At 39.3% G+C, this 14482-nt stretch overlaps 3 protein-coding genes across 12 annotated transcripts in view; 2 read left to right on the top strand and 1 right to left on the bottom strand.

Annotated features, from left to right (window-relative positions):
• The window catches only part of LOC144003189 (histidine ammonia-lyase-like), a 24478-nt gene extending 14043 nt beyond the window's left edge, over positions 1–10435 (top strand). For 3 of the 8 annotated variants that reach the window (XM_077499164.1, XM_077499159.1, XM_077499162.1), the window contains 20 exons: positions 3531–3727; positions 3810–3861; positions 3937–3964; positions 4029–4103; positions 5002–5074; positions 5367–5433; positions 5526–5563; positions 5645–5770; positions 6101–6240; positions 6331–6378; positions 6553–6700; positions 7072–7167; positions 7247–7305; positions 7395–7475; positions 7890–7955; positions 8480–8645; positions 8757–8891; positions 8986–9094; positions 10145–10214; positions 10299–10435. In XM_077499164.1, the coding sequence (XP_077355290.1) occupies positions 3643–3727; positions 3810–3861; positions 3937–3964; positions 4029–4103; positions 5002–5074; positions 5367–5433; positions 5526–5563; positions 5645–5770; positions 6101–6240; positions 6331–6378; positions 6553–6700; positions 7072–7167; positions 7247–7305; positions 7395–7475; positions 7890–7955; positions 8480–8645; positions 8757–8891; positions 8986–9094; positions 10145–10214; positions 10299–10355 (1719 nt within the window). In that variant the 5' untranslated portion in view covers positions 3531–3642 and the 3' untranslated portion in view covers positions 10356–10435. Of the gene's footprint in view, positions 1–2657; positions 2693–3251; positions 3431–3530; positions 3728–3809; positions 3862–3936; positions 3965–4028; positions 4104–5001; positions 5075–5366; positions 5434–5525; positions 5564–5644; positions 5771–6100; positions 6241–6330; positions 6379–6552; positions 6701–7071; positions 7168–7246; positions 7306–7394; positions 7476–7889; positions 7956–8479; positions 8646–8756; positions 8892–8985; positions 9095–10144; positions 10215–10298 lie in introns of those variants that run through there. The other 5 variants (XM_077499163.1, XM_077499161.1, XM_077499160.1 and 2 more) reach the window with 5 other exon arrangements.
• Positions 10366–14482, bottom strand: nfyba (nuclear transcription factor Y, beta a). Of its 3 annotated transcripts, none has more exons than XM_077499191.1 (7): positions 14324–14482; positions 13187–13277; positions 12933–13063; positions 12660–12857; positions 12022–12100; positions 11843–11922; positions 10366–11013 (listed from the first exon to the last, which is right to left on the bottom strand). In XM_077499191.1, the coding sequence occupies exons 2-7, from the start codon at positions 13275–13277 to the stop codon at positions 10981–10983; spliced, it is 612 nt and encodes a 203-aa protein (XP_077355317.1). In that variant the 5' UTR covers positions 14324–14482; the 3' UTR covers positions 10366–10980. The 3 variants fall into 3 exon arrangements, with proteins under 3 accessions (XP_077355317.1, XP_077355315.1, XP_077355316.1); XM_077499189.1 differs by having other exon boundaries at positions 14299–14447; XM_077499190.1 differs by lacking the exon at positions 14324–14482 and adding an exon at positions 14024–14289.
• The window catches only part of chst11 (carbohydrate (chondroitin 4) sulfotransferase 11), a 48496-nt gene continuing 48434 nt past the window's right edge, over positions 14421–14482 (top strand). The window contains exon 1 of the mRNA XM_077499184.1: positions 14421–14439. The gene's annotated coding sequence lies outside the window, so the exon portion shown is untranslated. The remainder of the gene's footprint in view (positions 14440–14482) is intronic.

The raw sequence follows: 14482 nt of genomic DNA, 5'->3' as shown, positions 1-14482 counted from the left end.
TTTGAGTCATCTTCAAATAGTCAGCCTATGTGAATGTGAGTGGGAACAGAGCAAAGCATTCTTCATTGCAAGCAGAAGCAGTTCTTCATTGCAGCAAATGTATGATAACTTATTATTTACAATTATTCCTTCATACACCCAAATGCAAATTGAAATCCAGTTTTAGTATTGAATAAATTTTCTTTTAAGGTGTAATAGAGATAGAGAAGGGGTTACTAATTGCACAGGTTTTAAAAGTAACATTTTATCATAGTTCATTGGAATGTGAACTATGTACAAAAATAGGTTTCAGAAGTAACTATTGATTAAAACCAAAACACACCCAACCTGTGGCCTTTTAGCTGTCCCATTAGTCCAGTTTTAAACATTTTTGAGCCATCATTTGTACCAGTGCCAGTCAGAAACAAAACCTTTCGATTGGTACTGACATTATAGATGCTAAACGTTGACAAAGGGTCTGAATTTGATTTCAGTTTGTTACCACTGCTGAATGTTGTGCTTCAAAAGTAAATACTATTCTCGTCAGTTAGATTGACGGTAAGTTGTTTACAATAGATGTGGAGTTTGGAGAGGTTGTGTGAGACTTTGGCTCACGTTCAGTGAGAATTACAAATATTTAATCAGCAAACAGTTCTGCAACACTTGCGGCGTGCAGTGTGGGAGGACGCGCCGAGTAATGATAGGATGCAGAGCACTCCACACCTTGTTATCAGAGGCCTGGTACCAAGTGGAGCGGCATCTGGAGCATTAAGGAGTTTGCGCGTGTGTTAAAGGGAGGTGGAAAAAAAAAGGGGAAAAAAAGGTTGTGTCAGGGAGTTCTGTCTTGAAGCAAATGAGACTTTCCTCTGCTTTGACTGTGGGGCGCTTTGCTGTGAGACCTACCCTTTTGGGGTCTCGTTGCCATGCATCAGAGCTGATGGGGTCAAAGGTGAAAGTGAGGGAGGAGGTGAAGAGAACACTATTGGGCCAAGGGACGTCTGAGAAATCGGTGACAGAGTGATCCCTGTATCTTTGGATGATGGAGAGCTCGCTTATCTGCAGGCGCTATCACCGCAAACTGTTGGCAAGATCCGCAACAGGCGTCCACTGTTTTCCCGATGAATACCTGACTCTTTTCACGACCATTCATCTTAACAGCAGTTTCATGTTAGTTACAGATAGAAGAAACAAAGTTCAAATACTTTGTTTTCTGACGAGTCTTATCTACATTACTCCCGACTGTCTACTCCTTTGTCAAAATACGGTCATAAATTTCTTCATATTGACATGATATAAAAATTATATATAAATAGAATAAGAGGTACTGTACATGGACTATGACTCGGTAGGGTCAGTGTTGCACTTAATAGGTGTCAAAAGGTGCCCCATTGCAAAGCAGACTGTAATAGCAAAAAGTGACCAATTCGTCAAGCCACACTTTTATTAACGGCAAATTTGAAAAGGTAATTAATTGTAAGGCACATCTGGAATTGATGATTCTCTGTCATATGCGGGCTCCCTCTAGTGGTATGCCAAAGAATCATTGAATTAAATGTTCAAACTGCGCATAAAGTAGTTACTGCGGCATAATTTTAATTTTTAAATACAGTACAGTAAATTTAAGTTAGTTCAGTTGTATGTAACTTTGAGTTATAACACTAATTTAAAACTGTTATTTATTTTAATTTAGTTTAATGAATCTTTTATATGCAATATACATTTCAACCAAATCATTAAGTGTTATTGTATTTATTTTGATTTTTTTGCTGTATTTAAGCGCAGTGTTAATTTTCAAACTGTGTTTGTGGCAGTGGCGAAAAATAGTATTTCTATGTAATGATCTTTTTTATTTTGATTTTTTAAGAAAAGGCATTAATGATCCACTTTATACAGTCCACTCATTTAATTTGAGAAAATGAGAATGAAAATGTGAATGAAAATTGAGAGAATGTGCATTGGTTGCTTTCAAGTTTGGGGATGTGGAAGTGTTCAAAATTAACCCGTTCCATGAGACCTCATGTAAAATAGTAGTCAATATACATCTAACTCACTGATTAACCTGAAATAAAGTTGAACTTTGGTTATCCTGACAGCAACTTTGGTAATGGACAATAGGGCTGCACAATATATCGTTTTATATGGAATTTCATGCTTTTTATATGAATTTGACCAGCCAGATGCTAACTAAAATGGGCATCGCCATTCAATAGTTGAAAATTATCAAGACATAATTACAATTAATGAACTAAGATTACATGAAGGTTGCTTATTTTGCCCCATGAAAAATGTTTTTCTTTCATTAGGTAATAAAAATGTAATTTCTTTAGGTAAATGTTAAATATCGCAATAATATCGATATCGCCATGTTCAGCAAGTATATCGCATATCGCATGTTTTTCCAAATATCGTGCAGCCCTAATGGACAACAACATTCATTTGTACGGGTGACGTGACGCAGGCTGAGTGTCGATGTGCATTTTTGCTATCTGACAGATTTGCTGTTATTTCCAGATGCTTCATGGTACTTTTGTTACTGTTTAGGGAAAGATCCTGTCCACATGAATGAATGTGGTAACAACTTAAACTCAAGCACGTAGTTTGCTGTTATTTATAGTGTGACTCAAATACAAGAAGGGGATGGGAGGGGTTGCAAGCAGACAAGCGGCCTGAAGTGTGTGATGTGTTAAAAGAAAGGAAACTCTTCAGACACAAGGTAGATGCACAGCTGGTTTTTGTGACACGCTATGGCACTGTGTAGTCCGCCCGTCAGTGGTGTGGGGAGACACTGGAGTGGGCCGCGTATTCCTCGAGTGGGTGTGGCACAGGAAGCTGCAAATAGAGGCTTCCCGAGCAAAAAGTCCAAGGGCGGTTCCTGTGGTTCTATAGGAGGAAGTGTGGTTGCGGCCCAGGGGCAGTGAGGAAGGACCACCAAGAGGAATTTTGACAAATATTTAAGTTACTTCAATCCACTTGCAGTATTTTTCCAGGGCTGACAAGGAGGGGAACCAATAGGAAATATGACATTTAAGTTGCTTACATCCACATACATGTGAATGTATAATGTTAAATCCCACTTCCACAAATCAGTGTTCAAACTAGACAAGACTGGTTGAATATTATCCACATGCAGATGGATGACAAATTAAGGGAAAAATAAAACAACAAGTGCCAGACAGGGTATGCAGTAGAATCTGTAATCTTGAGTCATTTCTTATTGATTGATAGGCTGGGAGCATAATACAAAAAATATATTTATTTATTTATTTATTCAGGTGATGAATAAAAGACGAAAACAAGCACACATATCAGCGTAGAGTGCAGAACATGTCTGGTTGTGCGGTTGTGCCTGGCCCTGGATCAAATCCACCAAAATCATGTTACGCCACGTGTGCCAGAACCTAGATCTTGTTGGGGTAGGTTAATAAGTCAGGGAAGGTGTGGTGATAGAAAGGTAAAACATAAAACAGGTTCAGTCAGTCATTGTTTCATTCGTTTCTGTTTTTTGGTGTAATGCACTGTGTATCTGTCTGTGTTCGTGGTGACTGGTTTAGGGTGCCCATCGGGGATCCCTCACCCTCTATTCGGTCACTCGGCTCCACGGCCCTGCAACGCTATCTCCGGGCCAAAAACCTGGAAAACAGAAACAGAGAGGCTGAGTTTGGCATGCGCAGGTGTCGAGGAGGCGAGCTTCTTGACCTTGATGACTGTGCGGCGGCCGTTCTCAACCACGATGACTTTGTTCAATTAGGTTGGTGTCTCATTCACACATCAAAACAATAGCTTACCTTCTGGGGTTAATTTAAAATAAAGATTTTATCTCTCTTTGGAAGAATTGGCAGGTGAAGATGACAAGCTTGCGTCCTCTCCACTGGCCACAAAAGTGTATCCTTTCAATGACTTTTAATAGATTGCATAGATGCACATATTTTCTTTCTACTTCTTTGACTTGCTTTGAAGCAGGCGGCCCTATCAGGAGCCTACAGAGGTGTGTTACTATTTTATTTGTACACAAATGTAATTCATCTGAAAATTAATGTGGATCTTGCCAGTTTCTCTTTCTGGATGGCAACAGTCTGACAACAGCGAGTCTGGTGGCTTTGGGCCAAGGTTTGTTCAAAATAAAGGTAAGTGAACGCATTTATTTAACATATTTCACCAAAATCAAGATAATGAGTGCGTTGCATCTTCATACCTCACAGTCTGTTAACCTGTCAGGTTTTTGTGATGTAAAATTAAAAAATAAATAAATCATCAAGTGTCAAAACTCTTTCCACTATTAATGTGACTTATAACCCATGCAACTCAATTGAAAAAAAAAATCCTAATCTTTTCAAGAGGGAAAGTAAAAACACAAAAATAACATAGAATAAATGTGCACATGGTCCTCTTATAAGCAGAACATGTTCACAATTAATCTCATTCAAACCCATTTGACATGGCACACACCCCTGATAAACCCCAGATAATGTTGTGACGTTCTACTCTTCTGAATGGTGAAAAAAGTTTTGAGGTGATTTACCTTGGCTTGCTTTCATTTTTTTCTGTCACAAAAAACCTTGGTATTTGAACAGGGCTGTGAGAGGCTCTACGATAAAAGATAAACAATTTAAAATAAATGATATAAAGAAATTAATAATTAATAATCAGTAATTAAAAATAAGAGCATGAAAAATATTTCAAATGAAATCCATAATTTTTCATATTAAAATCTGTTATTTTAAAATAGTGCTTATTTTATTATTTATTTATTTATCTATGTATTTATTTTCCTAAATTAAAATTAGTCAGAGGTGAAATACCAGTAAATAATTCCATATGTGGGCATACTGTACGTTGAAATAAGTGTCACATTTCCAGATTAAACACAACATATATTTTTTAATCAATCAATACAAAAAAAATATATCATGTATATTTCCTAGTTAGTTGTATATTTTTATTTAAATGCTAATTTATAATTTTCATTTTTTTTTTTTCTACCTGATTTTACACATTTAATTTTACTCCACTCCCTCCCCTCAGTTAACCCCAGAGGCAGTGGACAAAGTCAATAAATGCAGAGCAGTGATTGATGGCTTTATAAGGGAAGGCAAAGGTATTTAGTCTTAAAGCCCGTATCCCACTGAGCGGCTAACGTTTGCAAATATTTGCGAGGATAGTGGATTTGGATTTTTTTTGTCAGGGTTCATTCAAGGTCGAAATGTCCTTGCGACCAGTACGTTTGCGACCTTGAACCATCCCTGACGAGAAATCAGTATTCACTACCTTCACAAACACAAGCAAACGTTCACTCCTCTGTGGGATATGAGCTTCAAGTCTTACACAGTATTTAAAGAAAAAAAAAACACCTTTCAAACTTTCACAGTGCTTATTATGTTCATCTACAGTTGTGTATGGAGTCAACACTGGTTTTGGGAAATTTGCGCACACAGTCATACCAAAGGAACAACTGGTGTAAGTCAATAATCCACTGGCGCAAACTCACAGAATAAACACAAGGCATTTTCCAAGAGAATGTTCCATCCTTTCCTTTCTTTTGTCTTCAGGCAGTTGCAAGAGAATCTTATTCGCTCTCACAGTGCTGGTGAGCTCACCCGAGTTTAACAGGCTGAAGTATTCCTCCGATAAGCGACCTTGCTCACTTGCTGTGCGTTTGTGTGCGTAGGTGTGGGGCCACCACTGAGCGTGGAAAGGACGCGCATGTTGTTGGCGCAGAGGATCAACGTCCTGGCAAAAGGCCACAGTGGTATCTCCATGGAAACCCTTGATGCCATTATCAAGGCCTTCAATGGTACACTGCCACCTTTGAATCCCATCATCAAGAATATTCTGTTTCCATCACATTTGCATCTCAAAACAGAAAAACAAACAAAAGAATGACCATACATACATAGTCTAAATATTAAAATCCACTGATGGAAGATGTTTTTGTCAAAAAAAGGAAACACATTTACACTCTGATTAAAGCATGAATAAGTCATAATTTATTAATGTCACGCAGTCTAAGATCTGTAGTTCATAATTTGATTTTTATGGGTATATTCTTGGCCTAGTTTACTGGAACATACTCCGTGTGCTGGAAAAAAATTTGCAGTATGTATATCCTGCACGTGTGTTGCAGCATCTTGCCTGTCCTGGGTACCAGAGAAAGGCACGTTGGGGGCGAGCGGTGACTTGGCCCCCTTGGCCCACCTAGCCCTGGGCCTGATGGGTGAGGGCAACATGTGGTCGCCACAAAGCGGCTGGGCTGATTCCAAGGCGGTGAGTTTAACTATTTCCACTTGTAGTTTCCCAATGACGTCATGTTGATGGTTGTAAGAACCCAAAAATGTTCAATGGTCGTTTTTGCAGGTGCTGGAAGGACATGGTCTCAAACCGCTTGTGCTGAAGCCAAAGGAGGTAATATTTCCTTGAGGCTGAGGGTTATTTTTATTCACGTACAACGTTGGCGGTGTTCAACTTATCACATGTACTTGTGAGCGAAATGTGCAAGAAAGCTCCTTTTACTCATCTGCCTCATAAAAACAGTATTGTTGCTTCTTGTTAATTGGAACTCATGATTTGTGTCGATAGGGCTTATCGCTGATCAATGGCACTCAGTTGATCTCATCACTGGGAGCGGAGGCTGTGGAACGAGCGTTGGGCGTGGCCAAACAAGCTGATGTCATTGCCGCCTTAAGTTTAGAGGCCCTGAGAGGAAGCGTGAGACCTTTCCATCGTGGTAACTAATTGGATAATATATTGCGATTTACTTGTTGGCGGGTTATGAGCTAATCTTGAAACAGTGGAAGAGCACAATGTGTACATAAACACAGACAGCAATCGAGTAAGTGCTGTTCACCAGATGCTAATTTATGCAAAGGGATTTGGAAACAAAATTAATGCAGCTCTGCTTACCTTTTGACATACTGTTTCAGTATAATCCAGCTATGGCTTGCAAGTTATGGATCGTCACCCATCTGAGCTTCCATTTCATTGTTATGTAAATTACCAGTACAGTCAATTAAAAAGTATTTTTTTTGTCAAAGTACTGCATTTAACCATTGCAACTGTTCTTATCTCATACTACTATGTCAATATTTTGTGTTGTAGCTATGCATGCAGTGAAACCACATCCTGGGCAGATAGAAGTGGCCGAGAGGCTATGCGCTCTTTTGGACTCTCACATTTTCCCTTCACAGATTGCAGGTGGACCGCTTAAGTGCTGTAAGCTAATGTTTCATGTTATATCATATAAATGCTAATTTTGTCAATGATCTTCCTGAAGAAAGTCACAGATCGTGCAATCGTGTTCAGGATGCCTACACGCTGCGTTGCATCCCACAGGTATGACTTTATTTTATGTACTGTATATGTTTTTCTTTAATTCACTGTTTATTTTGTTTTAATTGGCTGCACGGTTTTACTGATTGCAGGTTCATGGAATTGTGAATGACACCATCAAGTTTGTCCAGATGATCATTTCAACAGAGATGAACAGTGCCACTGACAACCCTGTGTCCTTTCCCAACAGCATTTATATTTTTTTTTTTACTGTTCTTTATTTAATTATTATGTAGATGTTTTATTTGTTTTATAGATTAGAATTTTCACATGATATTTACATTATTTTATTTACATACATTCATCAAATAGAACGTATTAAAAAAAACAAATCTAATTTAATAGGAGCCTACTGCTTGATATTTTAAGGTATTTATTTATTTATTTTTAATTTTTTTTTAAATTAAATTAAAAAAAAATTATGTACTTTACAAGTACTGTACAACATGATTAAGTGGACGTGGTAAGCCTAACCCAAAACCTCCTTTCCACCTGACTGGCTGTAATTCACAATATGTCCACAGGGTAGAAGTGTTTTTCACTCCGTGAAATGAAAGCTGCATGGCGGATCCTTAACTTGACTTCAGCTGGTGTTTGCAGAGAACGGGGAGATCATATCCGGAGGGAATTTCCATGGAGAGTATCCTGCTAAGGTCCTATGATGTGATAGGCAATGATGCATCCAATCTGTAATTCTGTTTGGGTTGGCAAGCAAAAATGGTGAAAAGGGAGTTGCGAGGCACAATGAGGCTGCACTATTTGAAATATATATCTTGCTTCATCTTCTTTTGGCTATTTCTAAACTCAATTGGTCAAGGCATAGGGCCTTCCCACACAAGATTTTATTGACGTTCAGCTCCCTTCTGTACAATGTCCCCGTTATAGTATCAGAATCGATTTCATGACCTCAGTTTGTTTCCATTTTTCCACTGTGTTGTGTCCAGTGTTTCTCTTAATTAAAGACACTGGCTATAAGAAAAATATTGAATTGAATAGATATAAAATCGTATTTAAATACATTAAACATATTCAGAACATTTTTATTTATATGCATATAACTATATATACTAATAGTGAAGCTTTGGCAATAATTGACCAATTTCATTTCCAAGCACAACATCAATCCCATCAAACTCTGCCCTGTGCTGTACTGTACCTCCATTTTTTGCCATTTCAGGCACTGGACTACCTGGCCATCGGTGTGCACGAGCTGGCCAATTTAAGTGAGAGGAGGATCGAAAGGCTGGTGAACCCAGCTCTCAGCGAGCTTCCGGCCTTCCTGGTCAAAGATGGAGGCTTAAACTCGGGCTTCATGATTGCACACTGCACTGCTGCTGCTTTGGGTTTGTCCCCGTGCCTTCTTCATTTGAATCCATAAACATTTACACTTCTTTAATTTTTCAAGCAGTGAAAACTATAGTGCTTCTGTTTACATTGTTGTACTCCTGTTGCAGTGTCTGAGTCCAAGGCTCTGTGCCACCCATCCTCCGTTGACTCCTTGTCCACCAGTGCCGCCACAGAGGACCACGTGTCCATGGGTGGCTGGGCTGCCCGCAAAGCTCTCAGAGTCGTGGAGCATGTAGAGCAAGGTCATGCATCCCCCCACCCCAACGCACACCCACAAGTGGATTATCAGACTTTATAATTATGTTCATGTATCAAAATGGCGGTTATTGTCTTCAGTGTTGGCCATCGAGCTGCTGGCTGCCTGTCAGGCTCTGGAGTTCCTGCATCCACTCGAGACCACTGCGCCTCTGCAAAGGGTCTACCAGCTTGTACGCTCCGTAGTCAGGTGGGTTGCCACCACATTTTGTCGCAACCAGTAAATCACAAGACAATCTGGGCATAAATCAGATTAAGCCTTAGCACAGAGGTGGGCAAACTTTTGTGCACATTTGATTTAAAACAGGCAGATGTGCTTTCACAGTTTCTTTATTTACAATAAAAATGAAATAAATGCATTAACCAATGATCAAATTACAAATGTACTTTTATGATAGTTTATATAGTCATTCTCAATTTAAAATAATACCATTTAAAAATAATGTAATTGTAACCAGCCAATTATTATGAAATGAAAGACAAAATTAATAAATATATTTCCATTGAGCAATTTTAGAGGAGAAACAGCTACGCTTTTGGGCCAAAAACCCTCACACTTTGCTAAACTTACTATTAATATTTTCACAAATCTAAGCTATTGTTCAGTCCAAATTATTGACCAATCTAAAATGTTGGAAATGGCTTGCTCTGATGCAATGATGATTTTGAAGGTAATAGGGTTCCACCCAACACCACTGACATAATTCCAATTACTGTAATCTTAATTTATTTCATGATGAAACAAAATAGTCCTCACATTTCTTCATGAGTCCCGTCACACCTTCTAGTCCAGTTGGTATATTCACATGAAGACAACTTTATTAATCCAGGTGCAGGTAATGCTTATGTGTCATGAAGAATTTTATGAAGTCAAAACATTGTATTATATTAGAAATATAGGCACAACAGACGGACATTGGGCTAGTGTGCTCTGCGTCTAAATTTTCCTAATGCGGTTCATGTGTGCTCAAATAGGCATTATAATGTAATTCCTTTATGAAAGTAAGATGCATTTAGTTAGCCTAATTGCATATTTAGTCATATTTGAATGATTTTGAAAACAAGAAAAAAAAATAATTCAATGAACAAGAAGAGTCCTTTTTCCTTTTGTGGATGATGGTGACCTGGATGAATGAGAATCTACACAAACATGGAGAAAAGATAATTAGCGATTGCAATTGTATGCAGTATATTGAAGGTATGTAAATGCTTTTAGGCTAACAAATTGTCTTCTCCTCAGTGCTTGGGATAAAGACCGCATTATGAGCTCTGATATTGAGGCAGCACATACACTCCTCAAACAGCAAAAGGTAAGTGTGACCCAAACTAAGTCAGGAACTCAATGTTTAGATAAATGTACCGTATCAATATGTGAATCATGTGATTGTTTCCAGGTGTGGATTGAGATTCAACCATACATGGACGAATACAGGAACAAGATGAAAGCATGAGACAACGGGGGAAAATTACAGCTTCAATTTTATTGGGCGTTTTTGTTCTATAAATAAAAATACTGTCAAGTTCACACACATCACATTTGAATTTATTCAAATGAATTGGGGAACACAAGCACATTAATTTGGCAAATTTACACAAAACAAAACAAAAGAGCTCTCCACCTTGAAGTAAATTCCCGGAGAAGGGGCAAAAAATACACTTTGGGTAGCCCACTACTTCACGCCTTGCCTTTTCCAGAGGCAAAAAAAAAAGTATCAACGCAAACACACTACCACACATGCATGCACTGAAGGAGTTTGATCAATTATTACATCACATGAACAGAATGGTTTCAAATTAAAAAAAACATGTTGTCCAAGTAGTTTGGTTGAAATCCTAAGCATTTGGTACGACACAGATAAGACCTTTGTTAATGTGACAAAAATGAAGCAGTACTAGAAACTACTTTCTACTCCACAGGTAGTGATTTTATCTGTACATGCATGATTTTATCTGTACTGCACAGCAGATGCCGGCACCCAGTCCATGACCCTCGATGGGCTTTTTCCCACCCGCTCCCGGTTTGGAGGTTCATCTGTCAAGCGCAGGCCATTTTTTCACTCTGACTGTGATGCCTTGTCATGAAAACTGGATCTGTTGTACGGTGGGAATCTGCATGACAGAGTACAAGCAGAATATTATGGAAAGTTCACTATGTGGAAGGCCAAGTGTAAAATTAAACCAAATTAATATTTCAGAAAATGTGTCTGACATTAACCCATCCTCATTGTTGGTTGGCTTATTCACATAACTACCCCTACACCAAGTTTTCCTGACAATGACTTGATGGTATCTAGGCTGGTGGAGGATCCAGAGCCACCTTCAAGCAGTTACACTTCACTGTTCAATCTGAGAGTAACGCACAAATAAATACTGTATCTAGTTAACTACACATTTTTAAAAACATGAGTGAGCGGTTTTGAAAGTAGCTAATTGACATAGCTCCCCCCCCTTTTACCAGGTTTCCCGCCACAATGTGAAGATAGGCCAAGTGAAGATCTGCCACTTTCACACCAAGGATGTACAACCAAGTAGAACTTGAATAATCTACCGATTTCTAAAAATCGGTGAGTTGTTCTTAATTTTGATTGCCTTATTTACATAACTCTACTCCAGGTGTCTCCATCCATAACCAGAAACTAGACTGGGGAAGGTGACACTGTCTGAAAAATCAACTGAAATCAAAAATTACTCAAAAGAAATTTTATTAAATTTGTATTGACCAAAAATCTCAGCATTAAAAGAATTTATTCGTGAAAACCCTTGTCCTGCGTCATCGCCACTTAGATTTACAGATGGCTTAAATTATAAATGATAGGTGTTTTGATGACAGCAAGACAAATCAAATGAAGATGCCCGGGAACTGTTTTAAATATGAGGTGAAAGTACATACATGTCATTAAAGATTCTTTCACATGGTTTTATGACATTTCTTGCCTACCTGTTGATATGAGGTGGTGTACACCATGACGTTTTGCTGCTGACCATCTGCAGTTATAATTCCTGCTGGGAGAGGGTTGGCTGCAAGGGGGTAAAAAGACTGAATTGTTCAACGGAATTTACTTTTTAAAAACAATTGAGGTACTTTTTTTTTTTGGTTTTTTTTAAAGGCAAACTTACCGAAGCTATCGTCCGTGAGCTCCTCTGCTAGGCTTTCACCCACAGACACACCTGGCATGCCCTTCTCGCCTTTCATTGCCTGGTAAGTAGAAATATAGCCTATTTAATTTCATGTATTATAATACATAAAAGTGATCAAGGATAGGCAGAGATGGTAAGTAACGCAGTACAATTACTTTGTCACTGTACTTGAGAATTTTTTTTCCCCAGTACTTGGTACTTTATTATTTTTAGACTACTTTTATCTGTTACATTTTAACACGAGTATCTTTTACGCGATACATTTTTTAAAACGGCGTCGTTACTTTTGTTTTAAATGCATGAAAACGATTAAGATAACAGACCTGGAAGAAAAAAGCCGTCATTTTCCTAGCTTCGCCGATCACATGAAGCATTAAAACCCATCTCCACCATCCCAGCTTGTGATTGGCTCTTCATCAAGCTATGACATGACATCACTTTACTGAACAAACTTTAAGAAAATCACGTAATAAGCACATTTATCCAATTACTCTTGAATGGATGATAAAAATATTGACAGCTGCAGCAGTCCAGCCCTATAAGTAATAATAATAATAATAATAATAATAACAATGATAAGTAAGTAAATAAGCAGTGGTATGCGCATTGGCTCTCACCTCTCTGAACTTCTGCAAGTAGAGCTTGAGTGGTTCCACGTACATGTCGAAGCCTAGCGTGGACATGGCAAACAGGATGTCCTCACCATTGATGGTTTTGCGCTTCTCCTGGTGGCAGCGCTCGCTCGCCTCGCTCGTGATGAAACTGATGAACTCGCTCACACACTCCTGCACGCACTCCTTGGCGTCCTTCGCGATCTGCGGATGGAGAAGGATTGTCGCAATGGGATCCGAATGTATGGCGACGTGGGCGTTTCCAGCCCGGGAACAAACCTTTCCCGTCTGTGGGACCGCATTCTTCATGATGCGAGCCACGTTGGCAATGGGGAGATAGATATCCTGTTCTCTGTAGTTCTCCTTCACACCGCTGTCGTCATGGTCATTCATACTTTCATCAGCATCATCTACAAGAAAAGAAAACGGGAATATTTATTTGGTTTCGTTCAACGATCAGCATTGGACCACCATGTTAGCTCAGATAGGTTTTGAAAACAAGACTGAGGTGAAACCATCAGTTGAGTATTTACCATCTTGCTGCAGCACATAGTGCGAGGATGGGATGTACTCCCCAGCCATGCCCAGCTGCGAGGCGTCGGTCGTGGCACCGTCTCCGTCCATCTGGGGACCGCACAAATACACATTAAATTAGATATTAAATGTACTCAACTGGCATATAATATTAGAGGTGAATTTAAAAAAATTGTGATGATGTTCAACAGACGAGTTACAATAATACTAACTCTCTAGGATGGGGCATATAAATTAGTGTTATGGGAAGCATTATAAACGGTGTTGTAAGTTGTAGAAAGAAACGGAGAAAAATTGTAATGTGGGTAACAGAAATGAGCATTATAAGTTAATTTCATAAAATTTAAATCTAAATCAGTTATTTGCCATTTGTGGACGCACATCATTGGAACGAGAGCTAAGTATCATACTGTATAATGCACAACAATAAACCTCAGGTGGAGAAAACGTGCATGCTTGTGAAAAAGGCAGACAAGGATAAATTACTGCACAATTTACAGCCATTGGTGAACAAAAGGTTAGCAAAATGTACCAGTCAGATGTAGCAGTTTAAAATTAAACGCTTGTCAATTCATCGCACCCATCGCCAAAGAAATATCGGCCCATTTGTAAAGTAAGCCGTTTTTATTTTTTTAAATATTGCGTTTGTTTTGCAAAGAAAGTACACACAAAAAATACCCGCGAAAAAACACAGCTGTGTGTAGGTACGGTATGCTAACTAGCAGCTAGCTGACTCGCGAAATACCCTGAAAACAAACAGTTGTTTGCTAATTTTGCCTGATTAAAATTAACAGGCTGTGTTGCATGATTAAGCGGGCAATTCGGCCTTTCGTTACCTTCGGTAGGTAAACCCGCACACAGACACGGCGTCCATTGCGTAAATGGACATTTCACATCCACCGTAGCGAAAGCGTCGGCCCTGTTTCTTTGTCGGAGAAGAACGTGGCGGCGACCGCCCGACCCCTTGGTTTTAGCTGACAGTATAAAGTTTCGCCGGGGAGATACTTCCTGACGAACGGACGACAGATAACAAAATGAGCCGCCGACGGACATTTCCATTCGAGCTAACGAGGAATCGGTTAGCAATCATTGGCCGGAGCCAGACACAGACCTACAATGAAGCCCTGGTTGGTTACCTTCCTGAGACGGCTGTTTGGTTGGACAGAAAATGGCTGCGAAAGGACCAGTCCCAGCGCGGAGCCACGGATGCGCTACCGTCTCTGGCCAGTAGAGCGTCACGCTGCGTTCATGGGTTCGTCGCAAACTCGTTCCTCACATTCACTCTCTACTTCTAA

The sequence above is a fragment of the Festucalex cinctus genome, chromosome 16, assembly GCF_051991245.1.
Source record: "Festucalex cinctus isolate MCC-2025b chromosome 16, RoL_Fcin_1.0, whole genome shotgun sequence".
Lineage (NCBI taxonomy): Eukaryota > Metazoa > Chordata > Actinopteri > Syngnathiformes > Syngnathidae > Festucalex > Festucalex cinctus.
Note: the sequence above shows the minus strand (reverse complement) of the source record. Positions and strands in the feature narration are given on the sequence as shown.